Below are 24,268 nucleotides of genomic sequence, written 5' to 3'. Positions count from 1 at the left end.
ACATCTGAAATCCAATCAGAGGCTCCTTGTCGCTGCTGGAACTTTTGTTTGGTTTGTCAAAGAGTGTTTGATGCTATTACATCGGTTTCTGTTGGAAGAGTGTTTAATGCTATTACATCGGTTTCCATTTGGAGTTGACAAGAGAACACCAGCAGTTCAGTATTACTGGTGTTATCTTGCTAAGATTTTCAACACTATGAAAACTGAGGATCCATCCATCAACTGAAGTCCATCTATTGACAGTCAAGTACACTACTCATAGTTTCCCTTCATTGGCAATTTGTGGCTGATCCATCAGCTAGGTTTGCCTATATCAAGATTTTACTAATTCTGAAACTTACTTTCTAATTTCAGGACCTGCTGATATCTCAGCATCTGGCCATTAGTTTGGCCTGAGATTTGCAGGTCTATTCACCCCCTTTGAACCTATACTCAATGGGAGTTTGAGGCCAATAACGTGGCTGATTGTTAGGGATCTGGTGTTCTTGCAATTTCTGGGTTTTGTGACCTAGCTGCTGCCTGCGATAGACCAATCTTGGTCTTGGTTTTTTTCTGCTTATACTGAGACATCAGACCTGGTTTGTTTATTGTGTTTACAGTCCAAAGGACTGTTTAATCTGATCCTTTAATATTGTTGAGAATTCTGTCAGTCAGTTGTGAGTATTTGTTGTAATCTATTGACAACTAGTGGTCTTCCTGTAGAGTTGGTTCTTAATTGGACTAGCTTTACATTATTTGGTATCAGAGCCATGGCTGAGGGGAGTTTCAGTAACCCCAAACCAGGCTTTGGAACCTCTTGCTGAGATGGTTTGAAAGTTGGGTGAAAGGATGACTAGCATGGAGCAGTGTTTTGACTTGTTTGGCTCACGAATGGAGGGCCAGCAGTAAACTACTGTCAACCGTCCTTCTAGAACTGTACCACAACAAGCACAAAGGACTATAAACACACCAGCCCTCTATGAAGGCTATGTTCCAGCTCACTTTATTCATGATCCCAACCTACGGCGATTCGATGATAAGCCTGAGGTGAAGCTGGAATTGAAATAATATAATGGGAAACACAACCCACAGCAGTTCCATGATTGGTTGTGTGCACTTGATGATTATTTCGATTGTTTAACCTTTCGGAAGAGTGGAAGCTGAAGTTCGCCTGCACCAAACTAGTGAGGACAGCAAGGGAATGGTGCCGCAACCATGAAGACAAATTATATCGTCGTCGACAAGAACCCACTACTTGGGGAGGAGATGAAGGACATGTTGAAAGAAAAGTACTTGCCCTCAACCTTTTGACGAAGGCTATGACCAGCTTCACACCCTTTGTCAAGGGTCCATAACAGATGAGGAATATATGGACAAGTTTGATGATCTTCTCACGTACAGGGGTAGATGAGGAAGATGATCAGTTAATTTCTCGCTTCAGATTGGGGGGTACGGCCTGATGTTCGAGATAAAATGGGAGTGACACGCATTCTCAGCTTGAATGACTGTATTGAGAAGGGACTTGAAGCTGCAGATTTGCTTAAATCCACTCGGTGTTCTAACTCACAGTCCAGAGATGCTAGGCAGAATTTTTCAGCAAGCCAAGTGGTGTTCCTACCCAAGCTGTAGCAGTTACAGCGGACATGGGTAAAACAGTTATGTCTAATAATGAGGACATTCAAGCTGTTCTCAAAACAGCTTGAATGACTGTTTTGAGACGGCCCTTGAAGCTGAAGATTTGCTTAAATCCACTCGGCATTCCAACTCATAATCCGGATATGCTAGACAGAATTTTTCAGCAAGTAAGCCAAGTGGTGTTCCTACTCAAGCTCTACCAGTTACAGCAGACAAGGGTAAAACACCCATGTCTAATCATGAGGACATTAAATGCGACCACGGTAAGGGTTATGGACACTTTGCCAAGTTCTGCTTGCATCGTCTTAATACTAACTCTGTCATTACGGCCCTTGAAGCCAACCCAGAACTCCAAGTGTGTGAACCTGTGGAATTTGACAATGCGGATAATGATGCGATGGCGACAACGAGACTGATGAGGATGAAGATGACATTAACACTTTTCGCATTCATGTTCCATGTGTGGCTCCAACTGCTGAGGAGACTGTGAAGAACAAGAACATAGAGAGGTCAAGTCTGAAAAGGTCAAAGACACATTCGTAGACGATCTCATGGACACGTCTGAAGATGTTAAAGTTGAGCACGTAGAATTTGTTATTCCCACAAAGTACTTTGATGAACGAACTCCACACCTTCTAGATTACATTTGTATCTTCAAAGAACTGCCAGAATTTTGCTATGGACTGAAGACGGACTTGAACTACATGAAGATTAGTCTTAGACTTACCAAAACTCGTCGGTTTTCTTAAGTGGGGTAGAATTGATGCAGCACAGGTCCAGCAGTTGGGCGACAAAGCAAGTCCATATTTAGCCTATATTTTTAGGCTATTAAAGTCCATTGTGCCAGCATGTTTAAGACCACATTCTGTCCATATAACACGATATCGACCAACAGCTTAAGGAGATATTTTTCTGTTATATTGGCCAGCAGCTTAAGGAAATAATTTCCAGATCTCGAGTGGGGCCCATGGTCAATGTGTGGAGAAGATTGTGGAGGATTCTGACAGCTTGCATGCTGATCTATTTTGGGATAGTATTTGTTCCTTGTGTGGGGGCTTGTTAGGTAAAGTTAGTTTCTAATTTAATTAGATTTTGCGTTATGTAATGGATAGTTTCTAATTCTAGGACTATTTAGTTTGTTAGCTGATTAGATTGGGTTTGGATTGATTTTGTAATTAGTTTCTAAATAGGACAAAATGGGCTGTCTTTCCACGCAAGAAAGAAGCCCAATTGATGTAACCGATTAAAATTATAAATAAACCAAAGGTCATATTCAGCCTAGATTGGTTGTTGAGTAAAAAAAATCGAGTTTAGCTTTGCAAATGGGTGCTGTGAGAAACAGTTGAGTGGGAGAGATTCCTGAGAGGTGAGAGGCCTATGAGTAGGTAAGATGCCTAGGAGGGAGTGAAAGACTCGGTCCACCTCTATCCTTTCCCTTCTCTATCTTCTTCTCCCTTTCTACAATCGATACCCTGTTTATATTTTTCTGTTCTCAGAGTTCCTGCACATCTGAAATCCAATCAAAGGCTCCTTGTTGCTACTGGAACTTTTGTTTGGTTTGTCAAAGACTGTTTGATGCTATTATATCTGTTGCTGTTTCGAGGTGACAAGAGAACACCCTGTGGTTCAGTATTACTGGTGCTATCTTGGTGAGATTCAACACTATGAAACTGACGATCCATCCATCAATTGAAGTCCATCTGTTGAGAGTCAAGTACAATACTCATATCTTCCCTTCGTTGGCAATTTGAGGCTGATCCATTGGCTAGGTTTGCCTATATCAAGTTACCTACTAATTCTGAAACTAACTTTCTAATTTCATGGCCTGCTGATATCTCAGCATCTGGCAATTAGTTTTGTCTGAGATTTGCAGGGTCTACTCACCCCCTTAGAACCTATACTCAATGGGAGTTTGCGGCCCATCAAGTGGCTGATTGCTGGTGGCCTGGTGTACTTGCAATATCTGGGTTTTATGACCTAGCTGCAGCCTGCAATAGACCTATGTTGATCTTGGTTGTTTGTGACATCAGACCTAGTTTGTTTCTTGTGTTTACAGTCCAAAGCATGGTTGTCAAAGCGCTAGGCAATCCAAGGCGTTCGAGGGCCAGCTAAACATTTAGGCAACATGGTGCTCGCCTAGGCACTTTAGTATTTTTCAATGCATTCTTGTAAGATTTGTCATCATCTCAATCTTAAAACGTCCAAAAAGACTTTGGAAGCCTACTTGTACATTAAATTTTTACTCCTGTTCCTTTTGGTTATAATAAAATAGAATATTAATATGCTAAAATGAGATAAATAAATATCTTATTAAAGAAAGGGGGATTGAGGACATTCTTGATGATTCTACCATAAATACTAATTAAAGAAGGGAGATTGAGGGAATTAATATAAAATAAGATAAAATATATCGTATTAAACTCGATCAGATGGGCCTAATAATCTGATCGAGTTCTCCTACTAAAGAACGAAACAGCTGTTGAAAATTTCAGCAAGATCCAGTGATAAGATCAGAATATACGAAGGAATCCTAGTTACGATAGGGGAGAAACTGTCAAATTAAGGGTCTGATGAATAATCAGATTTCAGAATATTAATCATACTTAAAATTGAGAATATACTGCGAATATCAGAATAAACAGACCAACAGAAAACCGGTACCGAATTTTTTTTTTGGGAGAATAAAAAAATTCATTACCAAAGAGAGAAAGATACAGCAGCTCCCTTAGGGAGCGAAAAGAAAGAAAGATGGACCAACACTTCAGACAGGGGAGGGTTGGAGAGAAATGGAGGACATACCCCAGGAGACAACAATAAGCCTGTTGGGGAGTCGATACAAAAGGAGGGAGGGGCCGAAGATAAACGAGCTTTGATTTCAAAAGAAATGGAATCCCAAATCTGTTGATGAGATCAAGATTTGAAGGTCCATTTCCTAAGGTTACGCTACATCTAGATGTGGTTGATGGTGGCACAAAAAACTAACTTTCCTACCGTGTCACAAATTGAAGAACCAGCAAAAGACATAAAAATCCAAAGCCACTCTCTACTGAAGGGCAGGGTTCTTCGACTTCTAGGCCAGCATTTTGCTAAGATTCCCTTCCAAATAGCCAAGGAGAAGGGGCAAGCAAAGAATAAGTGCTCAGTATCTTCCTCATTGTTCCAGCAAAGGCAACATGAAGGAAAGGCAGTAATCTAGTGATGGCAAAAGAAGGATTGAGTTGGAAGGCAATTGGAGAGCGCTCGCTAGGCTGTGAAGCAATGACGGGGGATGTGATGCTTGAACCAAAGAAGTTTTCTCCAAGGGGCAAGAGGGCTTTTGATGCGAACATGATCCCAAGCAGCTTTTGCAGTGAAGGAACCCGTCTTAGAAGGCACCCAAATGACACAATCACCTCTCCCAGATGGGCCACGAATGATGGAGTGGAGAGCAGACCAAATGTTGGAAAGAGTCTGATGAGAAGAAGGCGGCGGATCCCAACCAATGGGGTAAAGTATAGCAGCAACCTGTGAATGCCTGGGAAGGCCTGATCTGTAGATGATTCTGGGGCTAACAAGGTGGAGGAGGATGCCCATAGGGTGCCAATAATCCAGCCAGAGGGAAGTAGAGGATCCATCTCCAATGCGAGAGCAGATAGCTCCTTGGACAAGGGAATGAGCAGCTAAGATCTTACACCAGACCCAAGAAGCATCAGCAGACGAAGAAATAGTCCATAAAGAGTCTTACTAAAGGTGCCTTGAGTAGATCCAGTCGACCAAAATACTTCTCTTTTTTGATACAATCTTCCAGATCAATTTGATGATGCCTGCCAAGTTTACCTCCTTAATTCTTCGAATACCCAAGCCACCCTCTTTTTTTGGAAGGCAGACCGAAGCGCAGCTAATCGGGTGGAGGAATCTAGAGGAGTCAGTGCCTTTCCAGAGGAAAGAGGCCATTAGGTATTCCAAAGCCTTGATAGTAATTGACAGCTTATAAAAAATCAATCGTCCAAGAGATTGAAAATCTGAAAACAGAATATGATAAGAGCAAAATTCAATTGCAAAATTCTGGGAACAGATTCATAGATCTATCAAATCAAACAAGTCCTAGTATGAATAGGACTGCAGTAAATAACCAACAGATTCATAGACGTTTTAATTTTCAGTAAAGAGAAGATGAATCTGAAATCAGAACAGGAATTGGGGTCAAGTTTCACCCTCAAATCCACCTTGTAATAAAGAACTGACAATTCTCAGCAGAAACAATGGCAGGATTGCAGAGGATTGAGTAACAGATCAGTACCATTAATGGAAGAAAAGATGAAAGAACAATTCGCCCAGGCTTCTAATGCAAGCCTCAAGAGAGGCTGCTGGACTCGGATAGGGAAAGTGATAGAAACAAGCTCCATTAAACTTGAAGCCGGATTCAGGATTTTTCAGAATCGTACAATCTTAGTAAAATGAGCACAACTTGCTCAATATAGGTCGTAATGACCTGATTCCAAAACCTAATGAACAAGGACTTTCGTGGCTACAACTTTGATCAAGAACGTTTCTTCAGATTCTTAGTGTAGATTATCCGAAACTGTGTTACAAGTGACGACAATTGCAAAGACATGGAAGTAACTTGGATGGAGTGAAGGGTAGAGTGACTTACTTCTCTTATAGGATGCAAATCAACTCTATTGGTGGCTTACTTCTCTTCTAGGATGCAAATCAACTCTATTGGTGGCCCACAACTCTTCTAGGATGTAGGTGAAGAACAAAACTCCCCAACTCTTCTAGGAAGGAGAGAAACTTCTTCAAGGTTTCTTGATTGAACTCTTCTAGGTTCAAAAGGGAGAACTCATCATGATTCTAACAACATGCTCAAAGCAATTTTCATTCAAACTCCAGTCTCTCTTACAAATAAGATAAGTAGGCCCTATAGGCAAATACAAGTAACCTAAAAGTTAGGAAAAAACACTAACATAGGGAGCTGCAACATAAGGAGGGCTTTACTTTTTAGTCTTCAAGAAAACTCATGGGAAGCACATGTGAATAAAATGAACCAAGAGATCATTAAAAAAAGTGTTGCTGAATCACCAAGCACTAAGGAAGGCGAAGAGATCTAGAGAGACTTCTCATAAGTTGAAATCCCATATACATAGTCAACCCTGACACACTTTTACCAAAACAACCATAAATCCTTATAGAAAATAGTAAATCATGCACCGCCTTTTTTTTTTTTTGGTTGTTGGAAAGTAGACTTCTAAATATTTTCATCCTTATAAGGTTCATGGTCTAATTCCTTCGGAATTGGTACAGGTGTCATTGTGAAGTTGATCCAAAATTGTTGACTGCTATTGTTGTTGATTAATGAGATGGGCTCCACTTGCATGAGACTTAAGATGGACTTGGGCCATTTTACTTGAAGTCTTTTGTATCTTATGAGAGTATGGCTATGGTCCATTTGAGTAGAGAGCTGGTTAGGTTGGCCACATGGGTGCGAGCATGGTCTGCATCATTTTCTCCTTCTTCAAAAGAATTTTGTCATCGATTCTTGTTCCATCCAAAAGTACTCGAGCTCCACCGGGATCAAATGGAAATTTAAGATCTCCACTTATGGCTTGTATTAGATTCAAAAGATGTTTCATTATAACTTTTGATTTGTTAATAAAAATAGAATCAAAAGTTGTAATCAAATCTGATTTTTTGATGAGGTCCATAGCTTGCACAAGTATATGACGGGATGAGAGTGAAAACATCTCTAAACGAATCGTCAACCAGATTCTTTGAACTCTTGTATCCTGCAAAAGCTATATAAAACCTTCCAAAATAAATTGGAATCGAATGTGCCGTAAAAGCTAGTTCAAGCAAGTTGGAAGCACCATGTGATGCAGGTTCATCATCCAGGTATTCGTTGAACACCAGGGGTGTGCTCTAGTCAATGAATGGGGTGAAACAATCGGTTGGAATCTTGTCCATCCTCTCCTCCAAAGCTCTGATACCAAATAATGCAAGCCTCAAGATAGGATACTGGACTTGGATTAGGAAAGTGATAGAAACAAGCTCAATTAAACTTGAACCCGGATTCAGGATTTTTCAGAATCATGCAAGCTTAGTAAAATGAGCACAACTTGCTCAATATAGGTAGTAATGACCTGATTCCAAATCCTAATGGACAAGAACTTCTGTGGCTACAACTTTGATTAAGAACGTTTGTTCAGATTCTTAGTGTAAATGTTGTCATCAAGAAACTTGAGCTAAACCCACATCCTGTTTTTGATGACTACCTATATGTGCACATCAACACACATGAATGTATTGATGAGCTTGAATTAGTCCTTGATTTGAGTAAACCACCGGTGTTCGATGAATATCCAGAAGAAGAACCTCATGAACATGGTGACTTCAACTTGCTTGAATCAACTTTTGATTTGGAATATGAGGTAAGTCACGAGGTTAGTGGTGACATTCCTCAAAACACACTTGGAGGGGACCCTTTTCACCACATCCCAACCTCATCACTTGAAGTTGCAAAGCGCGTTGCCCTATCACCATCTCCGGCAGAATTCATCTATGGTGAGATGAGTAATCCATTTCTCAAATTTATTTGTGCATGGAAAGAAGACTACCCACATCATCGTTAAGACACCTATGATGTGTATATTGATCCGTTCATGACAATGCTTCCACTATCATCTTGTCATACACTTGCCCAAGCAATTAGAGACTCAACGATGGGCACCGACATTATTCCATTATACAACTCATGGCCAACCTATAAAAGGTTGAAATGGTGTGTCACCCTTCCCACCAAAGAAGCTAATTTTATTCCAGCCCTTCCTCTTTTTGCAAATCACACCATGTTTGATGAAAGTCCTAAGTTTCCGTTCGATCCCGATGGAGCTCGAGTATTTTTGGGTGGAACAAGAATTCAAGGACGAGTTCTTTTAAAAGAGAAAATGATGCAAGCCACGCCCGCACCCATGTGATCGATCCTAACCAACTCTCTACTCAAATGGACCATAGTCATACTCTTTGAAGATACAAAAGACTTCAAGTAAAAATGGCTCAAGTCCATCTTAAGTCTTTTGCAAGTAAAGCCCATCCCATTAATAAAACAATTGCAGTCAATAATTTTGGGTCAACTTCACAATGATACTTGTACCAATTCCGAAGGAATTAGATCATGACCTTTATATGGATGGAAAGATCTAGAAGTCTACCTTCCAACAAAAAAAACCGGTGTATGATTTGCTATTTTCTACAAGGGTTTATGGCCGTTTAGGTAAAGTGTGTTAGGGCTGACTGTATATACAGGATTTCAACTTATGAGAACTCTCTCTAGATCTCTTCTCCTTCCCTGGTTCTTAGTGATGTGGCAGTACTTCTTCCAATGATCTCTTAGTTCATTCTCTTCACATGCATTTCCCAAGAGTTTCTTAAAAACTACAAAGTGAAGCCCTCCCTTATGTTGCAGCTCCCTATGTTCGTGTTTTCTCCTATGTAATATTTAGGGTTTTTTCTTTCTTCTTTTGATCTCAACCATTGACCCTCATTTGAATCAAGGGCTGAGATGTTGCAGTATCTTTTAAGATTTCTTGTATTTGCCTATAAAAGGCCTCACTATTGTCATTTGTAACAGAGACTAGAATTTGATGAATGAAAATTGTTATAAGCATTCCCCTAAACCAAGATGTGTTCTTGAACCTTGAAGAGTTCATCCCCTAGAAAAGCCTAGAAGAGTTTTTCCATCAACCAAGCTTAATTGATTTTTTTTTCCTTTGAAAACCTTGAAGAGTTTTCACTTCAACCTTGAACAGTTGAAGCTTTCTCTATCCCTCGGCATCCTAGAAGAGTTGCCCATACAACCTTGAAGAGTTGTGCAAATTGTCCCTTCTTACTACCGATTTTTGTGGCCATACTTGTTGGCTTTTCTTACACCTTGAGAGTGTGTAATTTACCTCTCCCAGTCTCACGCATACGTCCCTTGTAACATTTTCCTAAAAGTTAGGAAATAGCATTAACATAGGGAGCTGCAACATAGGGGGGCTTCACTTTGTAGTCTTCAAGAAAACTCTTGGGAAATGCATGTGAAGAGAATGAACCAAGAGATCATTGGAAGAAGTGTTTCCACATCACCAAGCACTAAGGAAGGAGAAGAGATCTAGAGAGACTTCTCATAAGTTGAAATCTCGTATACACAGTTAGCCCTGACACACTTTACCAAAACGACCATAAATCCTTATAGAAAATAGTAAATCATGTACTATTTTTTTAATTTTTTTTTTGTTGGAAAGTAAACTTCTAGATATTTCCATCCTTATAAGGTTCATGGTCTAATTGGAACAGGTATTGTGAAGTCGACCCAAAATTTTTTATTGCTATTGTTGTTGATTAATGGGATGGGCTCCACCTGCATGAGACTTAAGATGGACTTGGGCCATTTTTGCTTGAAGTCTTTTGTATCTTCTAAGAGTATGGCTATAGTCCATTTGAGTAGAGAGCTGGTTAGGGTCGACCACATGGGTACAGGCGTGGGCTACATCAGCTTACTATCACAAGGTATTTGGATGGATCAAACACCAACCAGCCTCGATCAAACACAAGGGAAGAGTACACCATGATAGGCAACAAAGACAAATCTTTTCATTAATCAAAATTCGTGTACAATGCTGGACCACCCTTACAAATTTATATAGAAAACTCAAAAAGAGACCCAAACACTAAAAAGAAAGGCCTAACACAATCCTTACCTAAGTAGGTAACATAAATTGACTAGGAAACTGACTCAAAACAAGACTCTAACTAAATAAATGAAGTAAATCCCGTATTTCTACTTTCTACCCACTAAAGTGGCCCATTGGACCAAAGGCCCAACATATATAGAACCAAATCCAAGGCTTACTTCCACCAAAATAAGCCCATTTTTGCTGATTTATCTGCATCATTCAGTCCCCAGCTCTGGGAGACGTCCGCGACAGACTTGACGAACGTCCGAGGTATCTCATGGAAGTCTGAGGAAACAGAAATTAATGTGATCATTGGAGGTCCAACGACTCTATTTATGTCCATTGGAACCCGACGAATGTTTGCGGTAAACGACAAATGTCAGTGGACAGTTTAAATTGTCAATTTGGGTCACCGGCAGACAGTTTAAAATGCCCATTCATGGTCATTTGTGTTGAGTCTCTTAGTGGAACCTTTTAAAGGATCCAATACTCTATATTTATCTGAGCTATAAACTTGAGAATTATTGTGATCTTTGAGCTTGAAGGGTTAGAGTGAGAGTCTAGTTATACCTTGCTTATCCTACCTTTCTAAGAGGTAATTATCATTTGTATTCTCTCTTTAAAAGAGTTTATTCTACACACAAGTAGAATCACTAAAGTGATTGGAGAAGGTTAGTAGTAAAAACATTTGAAAAACTACTTGTAAGGTTTGATTGCTACCATAGTTTTCACGGCGTCACGGCGATCCAAGTCGGTGGAGGGGAGTCTAATCGATATATCGACACGTCGCCCACCATGGCATTGCCATGGCGATCATGTCGACCATGGCAGAATTGTAATTAAATCCAGAGTTGAATGGCAAAGTTGAATGGCAAACTAGTAGATAAATCAGGATTTATAAGAGCAATGGCAGAATTGTAATTAAATTCTGGCAGACTAGTAGATAAATCAAGATTTATAAGAGCAATGGCAGAATTGTAATTAATCTGAAGTTGTAAAGGAGTGGCAGAACTGTAATTAAATGGAGTTAAAGAGAAAACTGAATGGGCTAAACAGAATAGCAATAGAGAATATAGGGGGTTTTATTTAAATAATATAAGTTGTCCTTGCAATTTTAAAGACTTAATATGTCTTCTTCAACCTTGCAATAACACGATAGAAAGAAAAAACTCAGAAACCAAGGCTATAATAGGAGATTTAGGGAAACAGGCAGTGGGTCTAAGGTTGGGGAAGAAAAAAAAATTAAAGAAGAAGAAATCGAAGAGGGAAAGAGAGACAGGACGCCATGGTGTAGGTCCATATGCACATTTCTCCAGCGCCAGGACACCATGGCGACGATATGGCGACGCCATGACAACTATGATTGCTACTGGGTAAAGCAATTGTGATAGCGAAAAACCTTGGAGTGTGAGTATCTCTTTGGAATAGATGAAGGCAAGGTTGTCGAACCACTGTAAATCATAGTGTTTCCCTTGCTCTTTTCCTTTTACTTTTCCTTACCACTGTTCTCAAGTTGTGTAAGTTCAGACTTCCAATTTAGCTTTCACATTTGAAACCCTTCAAGAGAAGTTTGACACTCCTACTTAAAGTTTTAATTTCCAATTCACCCCCTTTAGGGTTGCCTATCGATCCCACATTTGGTATCAAAGCTAGGCTCTATTCATTGAGGATCTAAACAATCCAAATCGTATGGCAACGTCCACAAGCTGTTCATTCCAAGAATGGCATAAAGTCTCTTGTCCACCACACCTCAATAGAAGGAACTACTCCCACTAGAAGCTCAAATGAAGGACTTCTTCAAACACCAAGTTTTGATCTTTGGGAGACAGTTCAACATGGATACTTAAAACCTACAACTACTGTAGACATGGATTCTGCTGGACTTTTCATGCTTAAAAGAGTTATATTTCCTGTTGACCATTAGATGCTCAGTCATCCAAAGGCTTGCAACAAAAGGAATCTTATTAACATATTTCACAGATTTGTTGCTCAATTAAAATCTGTCTTTCAAAGTTCTACTGCTCAACATTAATTATAAGTGAAATTATATGGAAGTACCAGAAAAAAAAATTCAAAAAGAACGAAGTCATGTAACAGAATTTTGTTCTTTATTATATTCAGTTCTATAGGCTTGCATGAAATGAAATTAGTAATAGTATGAACGACGAAGAAAAATTACAGCTACACAAACCAGACACATCTAACCATTTAAGGGTTAATGGCCACAAAAAACTATTGAAAAGGAAAAAATATTGTTCCTCAATCACCTTTGCATACAACAGCAACAACAACTACTCAGCCTTATCCCAACTAAATGGGGTCGACTACAAGGATCCATGCAAGGACAAATATTAATAATTATAGTAAAAAGAATAGAACACAACAACAAGAAGTTGAATTGTTACCAGAAAGCTTGGACACATATCAAAACATACAGAGAAGACTCATGACACTCATCTTCAAAAAAAACACTAGTCCAAGCACATGAAACTGTGATCCACTGTAAACACTTACTAGGATAGCACAAGATCCCAGCACCATTCAGCCCTTTCCAAGTCAAATGTAAGAGGACACAATCTAACATGAGCCATAAGTCAAGCATAAAACTCACAAACTGATCTTGGTTTATAAAAAGGTCAACATTGAGAAATTTGTACCACATTGCATCCCCAGGAGGAGGATGACCAAGAGGGGATTGAGAACTCTTGCCCAAAAATACTAGCAGCAACTTGCCAGTGAGAATTGATACGAAAGAGATACCGCAAAGTGAGTATTTTAGATATCTAGACTTAAGGTGAAATAGAGGACGATGTTTCACAAAGAATTTAAATAGGATGAATAAAGTGGAAAGGTGCATCTAGAGTGTTGTGTGATCAACATATTCCTTTAAAGCTTAAAGGACAATTTTATAGGACACTGATACGATCAGCTATGATGTACGGTGTGGAATGTTGGGCAGTTAAGACGCATCATGTAGATAAACTAAGTGTAGCAAAGATCACGATGCTGAGATGGATGTATGGCAAAACTAGGAAAGATAAAGTAAGGAATGACCAAATTAGAGCTGATTTGGGAGTTGCCTTATACAAGATAAGCTACAAGAAAGTCGTTTGGGTGGCATCGCCATGTTCAACGGAGGCCTTAGGATGCTCCAGTACGTAGGAGTGATCTGATTCAAATTGAAGAACTAAAAGGGCTAGGGGCAGGCCTAAAATGACCCAAGGAGAAGTGGGGAGGAATGACATGCATTTTTAGGCCTTGTGCACTAGGTACACTTTTTGTATCAAGTATGACCTCGAATAGAGATGATTGGAGGGCAATTATCCATGTTGCCGTCCCCATTTAGATGGGATAAGGCTCAGTTGTGCCAGTCAGAGCAGCAAAAGTTTTATCTTCGGATTAAGGAACCTTCATAATTCATACCAAATCCTCCATTATACATGCAAAACAATCCCTCATCACTTCAAAGTGGCCCAACAAATTCCAGAAAGCTTCAATCTCCACAGCACTGAGGGTGTTTATAAATATCAACCACCAACTATTCATATCGAAACTTCAAAGCTTGCTTATGTAAAAGTAAGCATTACTTGATGGCACCGCATAGAAGCTGAATCCTTCAAATTATCTCTCACCATTCAACACACGCCAGACTTTAGTGACCAAATCCTTCTCAGATGGGTGGCACTCCTGCTCTCAACCCTTGAATTCACGCTTTAGTAAGATCAAGCTCAATCCTAGAATTAATGTTTCACAGTGTGCTCAAAAGAAAGTTATTCTATGGGTTGAGAGTATGCTTGGAGTAAGATAAAATTTTGAATCATTCAAATAATTCAAAGCTTAAAATCTTGTTGGATCAAACCTTGAGGTTCACATGTTCATCATCTAGTTATTTTAATTCAATGAAGCTTAGGGCCTCATGTATTTGTACATCCATGTATACAGATCCCCCCCCCCCCCCTCCCCTTGTTTTCCCTACAAAATCCGCACCAAGGCATTAACAGAAAATAGGAGCCGAGAAAAGAAGTAAGTAAACTTGAAAGTTTATCATCTCTGAACCCAAATTTAGTTGATGATTTTTGGTAAGCTTATCAAAGCAAACTCTATACATCGGAATATAAACAATGGTATCAAAAGCTGCATTTCTTGATTAATATGAAAATCTACAAATTAATAAATAGTAGGACAAAGTGAGCTGAAGCAGAAACAAATGCATGCTACTACTCTCACCTTAAGAGCAGAGTTTATCGCATGAGTAGCAGCAAGCCATTGATCTGTTTGCTTCGAATAACGTAAAACAGTAGATATTAAAGAGCGAATTTCAAGCTCGATTCGCTTCTCATTGATAAAGGATTCTTCCACTCCTCCATTCACAACCTCCACCAAAAGATCCGCAACTCTCTTCCCATTCCTAATAGCATCTCTCTTGGCCTTTTCTGTTTCATTCATATAGATTAATTAACATTTTTAGGTTTCCAATTCTACCATTTGAGACGCAACAAAACCTCTCTCTCTCACTTTCTCTCTCAGTAAAGTGGTGACCTGCTTGTCCTCCAAGTCTGAGAGAGGATTGGTGATGATCGTGGATGAGTTGAAGCAGAGACGATTCCAAGCCTCCTCCGACCTCTGCTGCTTTGGGAAGATTTTCAGTCTCGGAGGGCACGCGGACACGAGGTAGAGAGATACGCTGCGGATACATTCTAATGTTTTTTTGCTTCACTTCCGCTTCGATGGGTTTTATATATATATATATAACTGACTACATGCTCTAACCACTGACGCCAGACGAGTTCAACACGGCGGAGGGAACTCGGAACTCGTCACTAGCGGGTTGGGCTAGAACCTGGGCCAGGGAAAGTCGTGCCTGATCCCAGCCCATTAATGTGCATTGATGATTTATTCATTCTTATATAGATAAGTCACGTGTTAAAATGTGGTGGTTTTTACTTCATCAGAAATTTTTCTATGTGAAAGATGATTTTTGACCGTATAAACATAAGGGGTAAATTACACTTCACCCCCTTATTTTCAAACGACACTTAGATCATCCCTGGTTTTTGAAAAAACTCAAATCACACCCTCTATAGTAACGGTGTTAGTCTGTTGTTAGTTATTGGTGTGAAAGGACTATTTTACCCTTGTACTAAAACATTAGAATTAAATTTACAATACTACCCTTCCTTCATCTTCAACATTGGTCAAGGATAGTTTAGGGTTTTAAATTTATTTAACTAGCTAACATCATCACTTAACAGCATAAAACTAATGGTAGGGACTAATTTGTCATATTGGGGTCTAAACCAGGGGGTGATTTGAGTTTTTTCAAAAATCAGGGGGTGATCTGAGTTTTGTTTGAAAACCAGGGGGTGACATATAATTTACCCAAATATAAATGTAATGGTGTGAATTAGTCAAATGTCGAATTCCAAACTTAGGCCGCATTTGGTATGCATACTAGTTGATAAAGCATTCTAAGATGATAATTTTCATTGGTTTTTTTTATCATCTCATAATGCAAAATCAACCTAGAATGCATCCCAAGAATGCATACTAAACACAGTTCTAGATTTAATCATATATTTTCATGTGGAATGATTTACCTTCCTATGTATGTCCATGTGCCCTCTCTCCATGCATAGGTATGTCCATGCATGCCAAATGCAGTCTTAGATGTAAATATTTCTCTATTTTCTTTTTGGGGCGTTGTTCTCTGTGCCGCAGCGCAGCCTGTGCCCATGCACATGGGGGTGGGCGCAATGACCACCCTGCCCCCCTGCACAGGTTGCCCATGTGCCTGGGCGCAGGCTGCGCTGCGGCACAGAGAACATTCTCCCTTTCTTTTTTTATTCATGCAAAATAGTTATGTATTAAATATTTTATTACCCTTCAAAAAAATAACATTTGGTTGAATCTTTGAGTCTCCATTGGAAAAAATATAATTTCTCTCAATTATTTTATAGAAAAAATCTTCGACAATCTAGGTAAATTCATATACCAAAGATCTATTGTAGTCTTTAATAAATATTAGGGGAGAAAAAGCGTTCCCTTGTCGTGTGGTCCCTTACACCCACACATAACGTCTTTAAATGACCTCCCGCCCCCTACAAAATAAAAAATCCCTCATGGTCAATGCCCTTATGCGTTCACTCATTGGCCCCCGCACTAGTGCAGGGGCTACATGTCTGGGCAACGTTCTTCTTCCCTAAATACTAATAGATGGATCAGTATAGAAAGTGTGAAAAATAATATTTGTAATATTTCAAGGCGAAAGGTTTTGTGTGCCACTATGTATGTACATGATCAATGCTTCAGCCATCTGAAAGGGGAGATAGGGAAGGAGTATAATATCATTTCTGCTCTCCAACTGGATGAAGGGCTAAAGTGTTGGCCATGTAAATAAAGTTGGGAAGAGGTGCAGAAAAACCTTCTTACTTGTGTGAGTCACAGAAGTAAACAGAAATGAGACGAGCAAATACAAGCGAATAAAACACTAGGTATAACGTAGAAAATCCTCAAGGTGAAAAGAAAACCATGGAAAAACATTGAGAGCAATCCACTAAAAAACAAATAAGGATTACAATGTTTGCCTCTCAAGTTTATTCCTAAAACTTGTAATTCACAACAAGATTAAGAAAGAACAACAAGCATTTGAAGACTTTACAAGGTTACCTTACACATCAATAAGATGCTATTTTTTTTTTATTTTTTTATTTTTGGTAAAGTCAATAAGATGCTATTAAATCACTTAAAAAAGCCACCAATAATTTTTCTGCTCAGTTTTGAGAACCCAACCAACAAGCACAAACTACAACTTCGGTTATCCAGTTGAACAAGAGCATGAGATATAGTATTAAATGGCAACAAAGACTAACCCAAATGTGAGAGTAAATCTCTTTCATGCAGAATCATTTTCTCTCTCTTTAGAGGAAAATCACAACATATGCTTCCCAAAGTGACTCTTCAGTTTCTACAACCCACTAAAGAAAGTGATTACCAACTCATATGACACTTGCCTTCACATGGGCTGGACCCAACAAGACCCAACACATACATGACCATGCACAAAAATCAGACCCTATTTCTAATAAGTCCATAAATATTTGGGTAATTTACACATACCACCCCTGAGGTTTAACGAAAGTATAATTATACCCTTCAGTTTTGGATAATTTTGCGTACCCCCTGAGGTTTACAAACGTTAACACATACACCATTCCGTCAGTTTATGACTAACAAAGTTAAAAATATGATGTAAACTGACAAAATTGCCGTTACAAGAAAAAAAAAAAAAACCTGCAATTCATCTTCCCCAAATCAATTGGGGAAGATGAGTTGCAAGTATCCTTGAGTCTTGAATGTGCTAGGGTTTTGGTTCTGGAAATGGCGCTTTTGAATAAACTATCATGGTAGAGAACGAGAATCGATCGCAGAAGCAAAAACGAATTGATTTCAGTGCTGATTCTTCCTCTTTAGCTTCTAATCATCGAAAAACTCGACTGAGATATGGTCGGATATAAATATCTGTTAAAAGTTATGTTTATGGGAAAGCCAAAATAGATTCATCTTGTTCCACACTAATGAAAAGCACTTGATCAATGAACCACATTAAAATTAAAAGTCGAAGTGTTAGGTCCAAAACTGAAACCTAATTAAGATAAACACTTTCTTCATTCAATCAAACAAATATTTAAATTTTATACCAGTTAAAAAGACCAGAAGTTCTAAAATAATTATGTACTGGTCATTCAGAAGCAGAATTCCCAGTTTCAAAAATTACATACACAATCCCAAAACCTTACCGTTTCAGATCTCTTAAGGAGCGGCCCCTACTACAGATTCCTCCCTGAACCAGACGTAAGCTGCTTCTTGATTTTCTCCAAGCTGTTCTTAGTTTCTGCTCTCTACAACATCAGAAAAGGAGGGGAGGGGGGAATGAAGGGAATCAATCCGAAGAAAGATCTAATCTCTAAGAAATAGAAGAAACCCAATTTGCAATTGAAGCCAAAATCCTTAGCCACACCTAAGAAATCCATATCAGTCATAATTTAACATAGGAAGCTCACCGGCGATGTTCCATTAGAAGCCATGGATGGAGCAATCGAATAGCATAGAATCAGAGACTTAAAAGAAATTATTATGAAATTGGAGAATTAAAAAGGAAAAATGTTCTGGCAGCGAAACAAGAGGAAACGGAGAGCTCTATTTTGGCTTTCTCGTCGGAATACGTCGAGCAAGAGACATCTGACCAAGTCTCCAGGAATGATTCGACAGATTTTCCAACCGAAACCAAAGCTTTCCCAATGGAATCCTAAGGAATCTCATCCATATCCGACCATATCTCCATCAAGTTTTTCTTGCGATGATCAGAAGCTAAAGAGGAAGAATCAACATTGAAATCAATTCGCTTTTACTTCTGCGATCGATTCTCGTTCTCTGCCATGACAGTTTCTTCAAAAGCGTCATTTTCGGTTCCCCAATGGATTTGGGGAAGATGAGTTACAGGTTTTTTTTTTTCTTGCAAGGGCAATTTTATCAATTTACATCATATTTCTAACTTTGTTAGTCAAAATGTGACGAAATTGGTGTGTGTGTTAACGTTTGTAAGCCTCAGGGGGTACGCAGAATTATCCAAAACTAGGGGGTATAATTATACTTTCGTTAAACCTCAGAGGTGGTATGTGTAAATTACCCTAAAAATTTTGATTGGCAATTCCAACCTTTGCATAGATAGTGGATGGTTTAGATAGTTCACTTGACAAACTTAAGACTCAAACTCAACCATATACTCCCTCGTGTATAAGCATGAATCCCCATATATGTCATCCATAATACAATGTTCCAACAACTACTATGTACTCTCTCATAGTCTTGATTTTTCAAAGCTCTATTTTGCTACTAGGAAAACTCCGTTTAGACTGAAACTTAACATGTGAACAACGATACAGCGGTTTACCTATCTATAAAATTTGAGCCTCATCCGACAAGCCATGTGGCCATTTTTTACCAACCAGATATATTTTTCTCTTTTCATAAAATTACAAATAAATGAATAAATAATCCTTCCCTATAAAAAAGTAAAGGGAAAAAGAATGTTGTCTAGTCAAGTGGCCCCTGTGCCCAAACAATGCCCCTTCTGAAACAACCAATGAAAAATCTCAATGGTTGATGTCCCTGTGTCCCCTCATTGGCCCTTGTACTAGTGCAAAGGCCACGCAACCAAGCACCTTCTTCTTCCCAAAATTAAAATAGTGTTGCAAAATTTATGTACTGAAAACATATGAGTTACCTAACAAGTCTTTGTAATACTTTTAAGGAATTAAAGATGAAAAATAGTTTTCTATGTAAAGAATTATGATTTTATCGAGTCAGATACTTATATAGGGAAGATGCTGGCACAATAACTCTTGGGCCAAGCACAATAATGGACATATTAACTACCATGTGGTACATTGCTCATCATCTAAACATAATGCACAATGAGTCCCACCCTATAAAAAGACCCACTGGTTGAATTTCTGGCCACTTGAGGATTACTAAATAGGAAAACAAAGCTTTCACAATAATTATTGAAAAGTCATTAAAGGAACAACATGGTTTAGGGCCTAAAAATACAACATGAAAGTCTAATGCAAGGTGACATGGTTGAATTAGATCACCACTAAATTTTACATATGGTTTATCCAATGCTTTGGATTGGACACATTATCCTCCAATATGGTCCAAAAACTAAGGAATGTTGTGCTATATATACTTTTGCCATGTTTACATGGTAAAGTTCAACTGTCCCTTTGTAGTAAATAAACACCAAGATAGAGATTATAAGAAGTTATCGTATAGTTGTACTAAAATTCAAATATAAAGGGTAGTTTACCAACTTATTCGGATTCTATAGCAATGCATCAATTGATGTGGATTGAGTCGTGTCAAATGGTTACTCTCCTTAAGGTTGTAGAGGCCCCATATTGGTGCAACCGGATTACTTCTTAATCAGTCTCTAAGATGAAACGATCCCTAATTGTGAGGTTATCTAGTAGTCCTATTATCACGACCTCATACGCCTAGATCTAATGGGGCCCATAACACTAAATTCAGTTGGGACTGCACAGGGATAACGTGATGATTCATTCATTTGTGATCGACATTGGAGCATTCATGCTCGAATAATCTTATAAATTTGAATTTTTACCATCACATAAAAAGTGTCATCAACAGAAGACTTTAATGATTAAGATGGAAAAACCAAAATATAACATCATAATTAACATAGGTATCTCTCCAGACAAAAACCTCATAACAACATTATTGATTCTATTGGCATCTCATCTATAATTTTATCCATGAACAGTCATTATAAAATATAATTACATTAAAACTTAACCTTATATACATAAAAATTATAAAAAGATCAGTTCTTTATAAGTCCTTGCTATGCTCGACTACCCCCTTCCCTTTGGCTTTGGTACCTTGATTTGCTATAAACATTTCACAATGAGAAGAGTAAGCTAAAAGCCCAATGAACAAGACATTCAACCATGCAACATATCACATATATATAAACAATATACATAAACACGTGAAATGTAAGAATTAAATTCTTGCGTTGGATCATAGCATTTAATCGTCTTACAAAACATTTCATTTAACATAAAGCAACTTATGAATCATCATCTATGGTCTGTAATCATAAGTGATCGTAGTTCTATTATTAATCAGTCATTTCATAAGTTATTTTTCATTTTCAGCCTTTGGTTCAACTTCCAAAATTTTAGATTTAAAATATATATAATAATAACATTACCAATCTGTTGATCCCAGGTTGACACTGAGAGGGAGGGTGAATCAGTGTTCATAAAAAATAATCCCTAAATCCAACCCTGTGTTGACGTCGATGCAGAAGACTTCAAGTAAACCTGATTGGCTGGGGCAGTCCCGTAATTACCAATTCCACAACACACATGCACCTCCACCTCGCAACCACTGTGTGGTCAGGTCTACCAGACAATGCACCCCACTCTGCAAATCAAACGCACTCCAATATATACAATGGAAAATAAAATAGACAAGACACCAAATTTACGTGATTCGGCCAAACTGCCTACGTCCACGGAGCAATACCCTACCCAGGGTTTCGTATATTGCTCAATACACCACTCAAATTTTTGACTGCAACAACAACCCAGGAACTACAATCCCTGCTTCGGTTTGTGCAACAACACAAACGAGGGCAACTACCCCAATCTCTGTACAAGCCCCTACTTGACAGAGTTACAATAATTAATTGCAAAAAACATAACCAAATCCCCCAATACAATGGCCAATATTGGCTTACAATCAAACTAGGTTTTTTCAACTAAACATGCAACCTAAAAACTCACAATGGGGATTTACAATAGAGGATTACCTCTTGTAGAGTAATCCAACAATCATGAAGCCTCTGACGCATAGAAATCATGTCTATGTACGCTCCACTGCTCAAACCATTTTCAATACGGAGTCATTGAGCATAAAACAGTAATATCGTCGACTTTCTGTGCTCAAACGATGCTGCAACTCCTTCCAATGGCTTCCTCTAAAAAAAATAGCCAATTTAAAAAAAATTCATCCCATTTGTGTAGAACCAAGCGCTTGTCAATCCCCCAAAAGACGCCTTGTGAGAGAAGGTGCAACTTTAATTCCTTATTGCACACCAGCCAGCGCGCATCGCTCCCTCGTCCGAGCCGGGATCTGGGCAGGGTATTTTGGGTCACTCCCAATAATTTGGACATCGGATGGCAAAGATATGGCCTTCCAAAGCTGAATGCTCTAAAAAGTGGTAACCAGTGGCAAATCCATAAATAAAGAGATTCTTCGTGACAAACCGTGCACAAAAGGAAAAGTGCGTCAGAGATTTTTACACTCTCTTCCTTCATAAGAAATGGGGGTGATGTCATGCCAACATCACACTTCACTACACCTTAGTTATTTTCTTTATTTTCTCCTTTTTCTTTTAATGAACCAAATCTGATGCAAGATACTGATCCGACGCTCGAGGAGATTCTGAAGTTTTAACAAAATAATAGAGAACGTCTGTCTACAGTATAACACTTAAAAATAAACCAGCAATTTTGGCTAACTATATAAACTTTTGCCTATTCTAGATTTGCTCTATTTTTGCGTATCGACACGAAAATATCTGTAACTTTCTCGTTCAACACTCAAATGATACGAGACCAGTTGCGTTGGAACCGTGACTCGACGAGGTTCATTTCTCATGAAGATCACTTCACCCAAAATTTCTATTAAGCCTTCGAAAAATGACCTTAAAGTCACTGTCATTGCATGAACCTGTGAAATCACAACTTTAACAGTATGAAACCTTCACCTGCTGCTTCGTCCCTTTGCCAAACACTATATAAGGACTTAAAATGCTGTTAAATAGTGTTTTTCAAGTGCGGATACCCTTGTAACCCTACCAAATGACCAAAATACCCTTATAACTGTGTAGGTGACTGTTTGACCATTTCAGCTCTTCCAAACCACCAATAGCTACTGCCACAACACCACTATGACCAAATACGTTGCCAACAATGACAACAACATTCCACACACTCCAATGGACTAACACAATCAAATATCAGTTTGAAATTCAAACCCTAGGTTATGTTTCCATCCTCCTCTTTTCCAGATTCAAATTTTGTCCCTAACAACACATTAGACCCGAATTCGGAATCATCAGACATACCAAATAACCTTGTTCGTAACTCAAATTTTACATGGTCATCAATATACATGTTATTCTTATCAACTTAAATTTTGAGATCCAAATTCCTTATCTATTATGAGTTTCTATCCCATGACGACTAGGAACAGGTAAATAAAAAATTTCACTTTGAATTCTGGACCTCAACATCCTGCTGCTCATGGTGTTTACCACATGTGGACTGATTCTGCCCACAACAAAAAACTCAGATGCATTCATCTGAAATTAAGGTCCCATCTTTGCAACCTCAAGACATTAAAATTGATCAAATTTCATAAATTCATAGTATAATTATAAAACATAAAGCTAAGATTTAGAATTACATAACATAATGCCGAAATCGTTAAAATCAAATCTAACAATCAGAGGTCTTGATCTTAAATCAACAATATACCTTCTCTTTCCTCTTCTTCTTTGAATCCAATAGAATGCACAATCAAAATACCCTTTAAATCAGTGATTACATGACCTTAATACTCATTTGGACTTAGTATTAACCAATAAAACTTCTAAAAAATCATGTTAAAAACATACCTGAGAAAACCTAGCTTCAAGACACAAATCTCTTCACAAAAACCCTCATTTACAACCACTATACTTGAAATTACAAAGATTAAAACTTTTATCATAGATCCAAAATCACTCTTTATCAACAAATCAATCTTGAACCATTCAACCCAGTTCTCTTGGAGCAAAACCTCTCAAATTTCTCACTTTCTCATTCTTTCCTTGCTCTCTACGATTTGGGACTGAAGTGGTGTTTTTCTCTAAAAAAAATATCTTTTTCTAAGACTTTGTCCTCAAGATATTTAGTCATTGTAAATTTCTCTAATTCAAGTCTTACCTCAAAACTTGGTCTTTAAGCTTCCCTCCAAACAAAGAAACTTCTTTCCTATTTTTCTCTCACAATTAATCCAATTGACTAAGATTGACTAGCATTTGAAAATATCTTCTCAAACTTGGCCAACAAGAAAAGAACATCAATATAAAAATGAGATTTTTCAATACTTTGCTACTCATCAATGTTGTCTAAAACTTCCATTTATTCACATAAGTGAATCATAATTTCCATGTAACCCAACGTTGAACCGATTGAACCATTAATAAACCAATCTCAAGTAAACCCATGAACAATATGTAGTATTCCATATTAATCCAGATACATAAATTCCAAAAATCACCTTAAATAAACATATAATCAATAAAATACTATGAATAATCGATA

The 24,268-nt window shown here is 38.3% G+C and overlaps 1 protein-coding gene across 2 annotated transcripts in view; it reads right to left on the bottom strand.

Moving 5' to 3' along the window:
• The window catches only part of LOC122655535 (biogenesis of lysosome-related organelles complex 1 subunit 1), a 39,475-nt gene extending 24,442 nt beyond the window's left edge, over positions 1-15,033 (bottom strand). For both annotated transcript variants that reach the window (XR_006331977.1, XM_043849727.1), the window contains exons 1-2: positions 14,847-15,033; positions 14,535-14,740 (exon numbers count right to left, since the gene is read on the bottom strand). Coding sequence is in view for 1 of the 2 variants with exons in the window: in XM_043849727.1 (XP_043705662.1) it covers positions 14,535-14,740; positions 14,847-15,003 (363 nt within the window). In the remaining variant the exon portion in view is untranslated. The remainder of the gene's footprint in view (positions 1-14,534; positions 14,741-14,846) is intronic.
• Between the last annotated feature and the right edge of the window lie 9,235 nt (positions 15,034-24,268).

This window comes from Telopea speciosissima, chromosome 3 (genome assembly GCF_018873765.1).
Source record: "Telopea speciosissima isolate NSW1024214 ecotype Mountain lineage chromosome 3, Tspe_v1, whole genome shotgun sequence".
NCBI lineage: Eukaryota > Viridiplantae > Streptophyta > Magnoliopsida > Proteales > Proteaceae > Telopea > Telopea speciosissima.
This window is presented reverse-complemented; position numbering and strand designations above follow the sequence as displayed.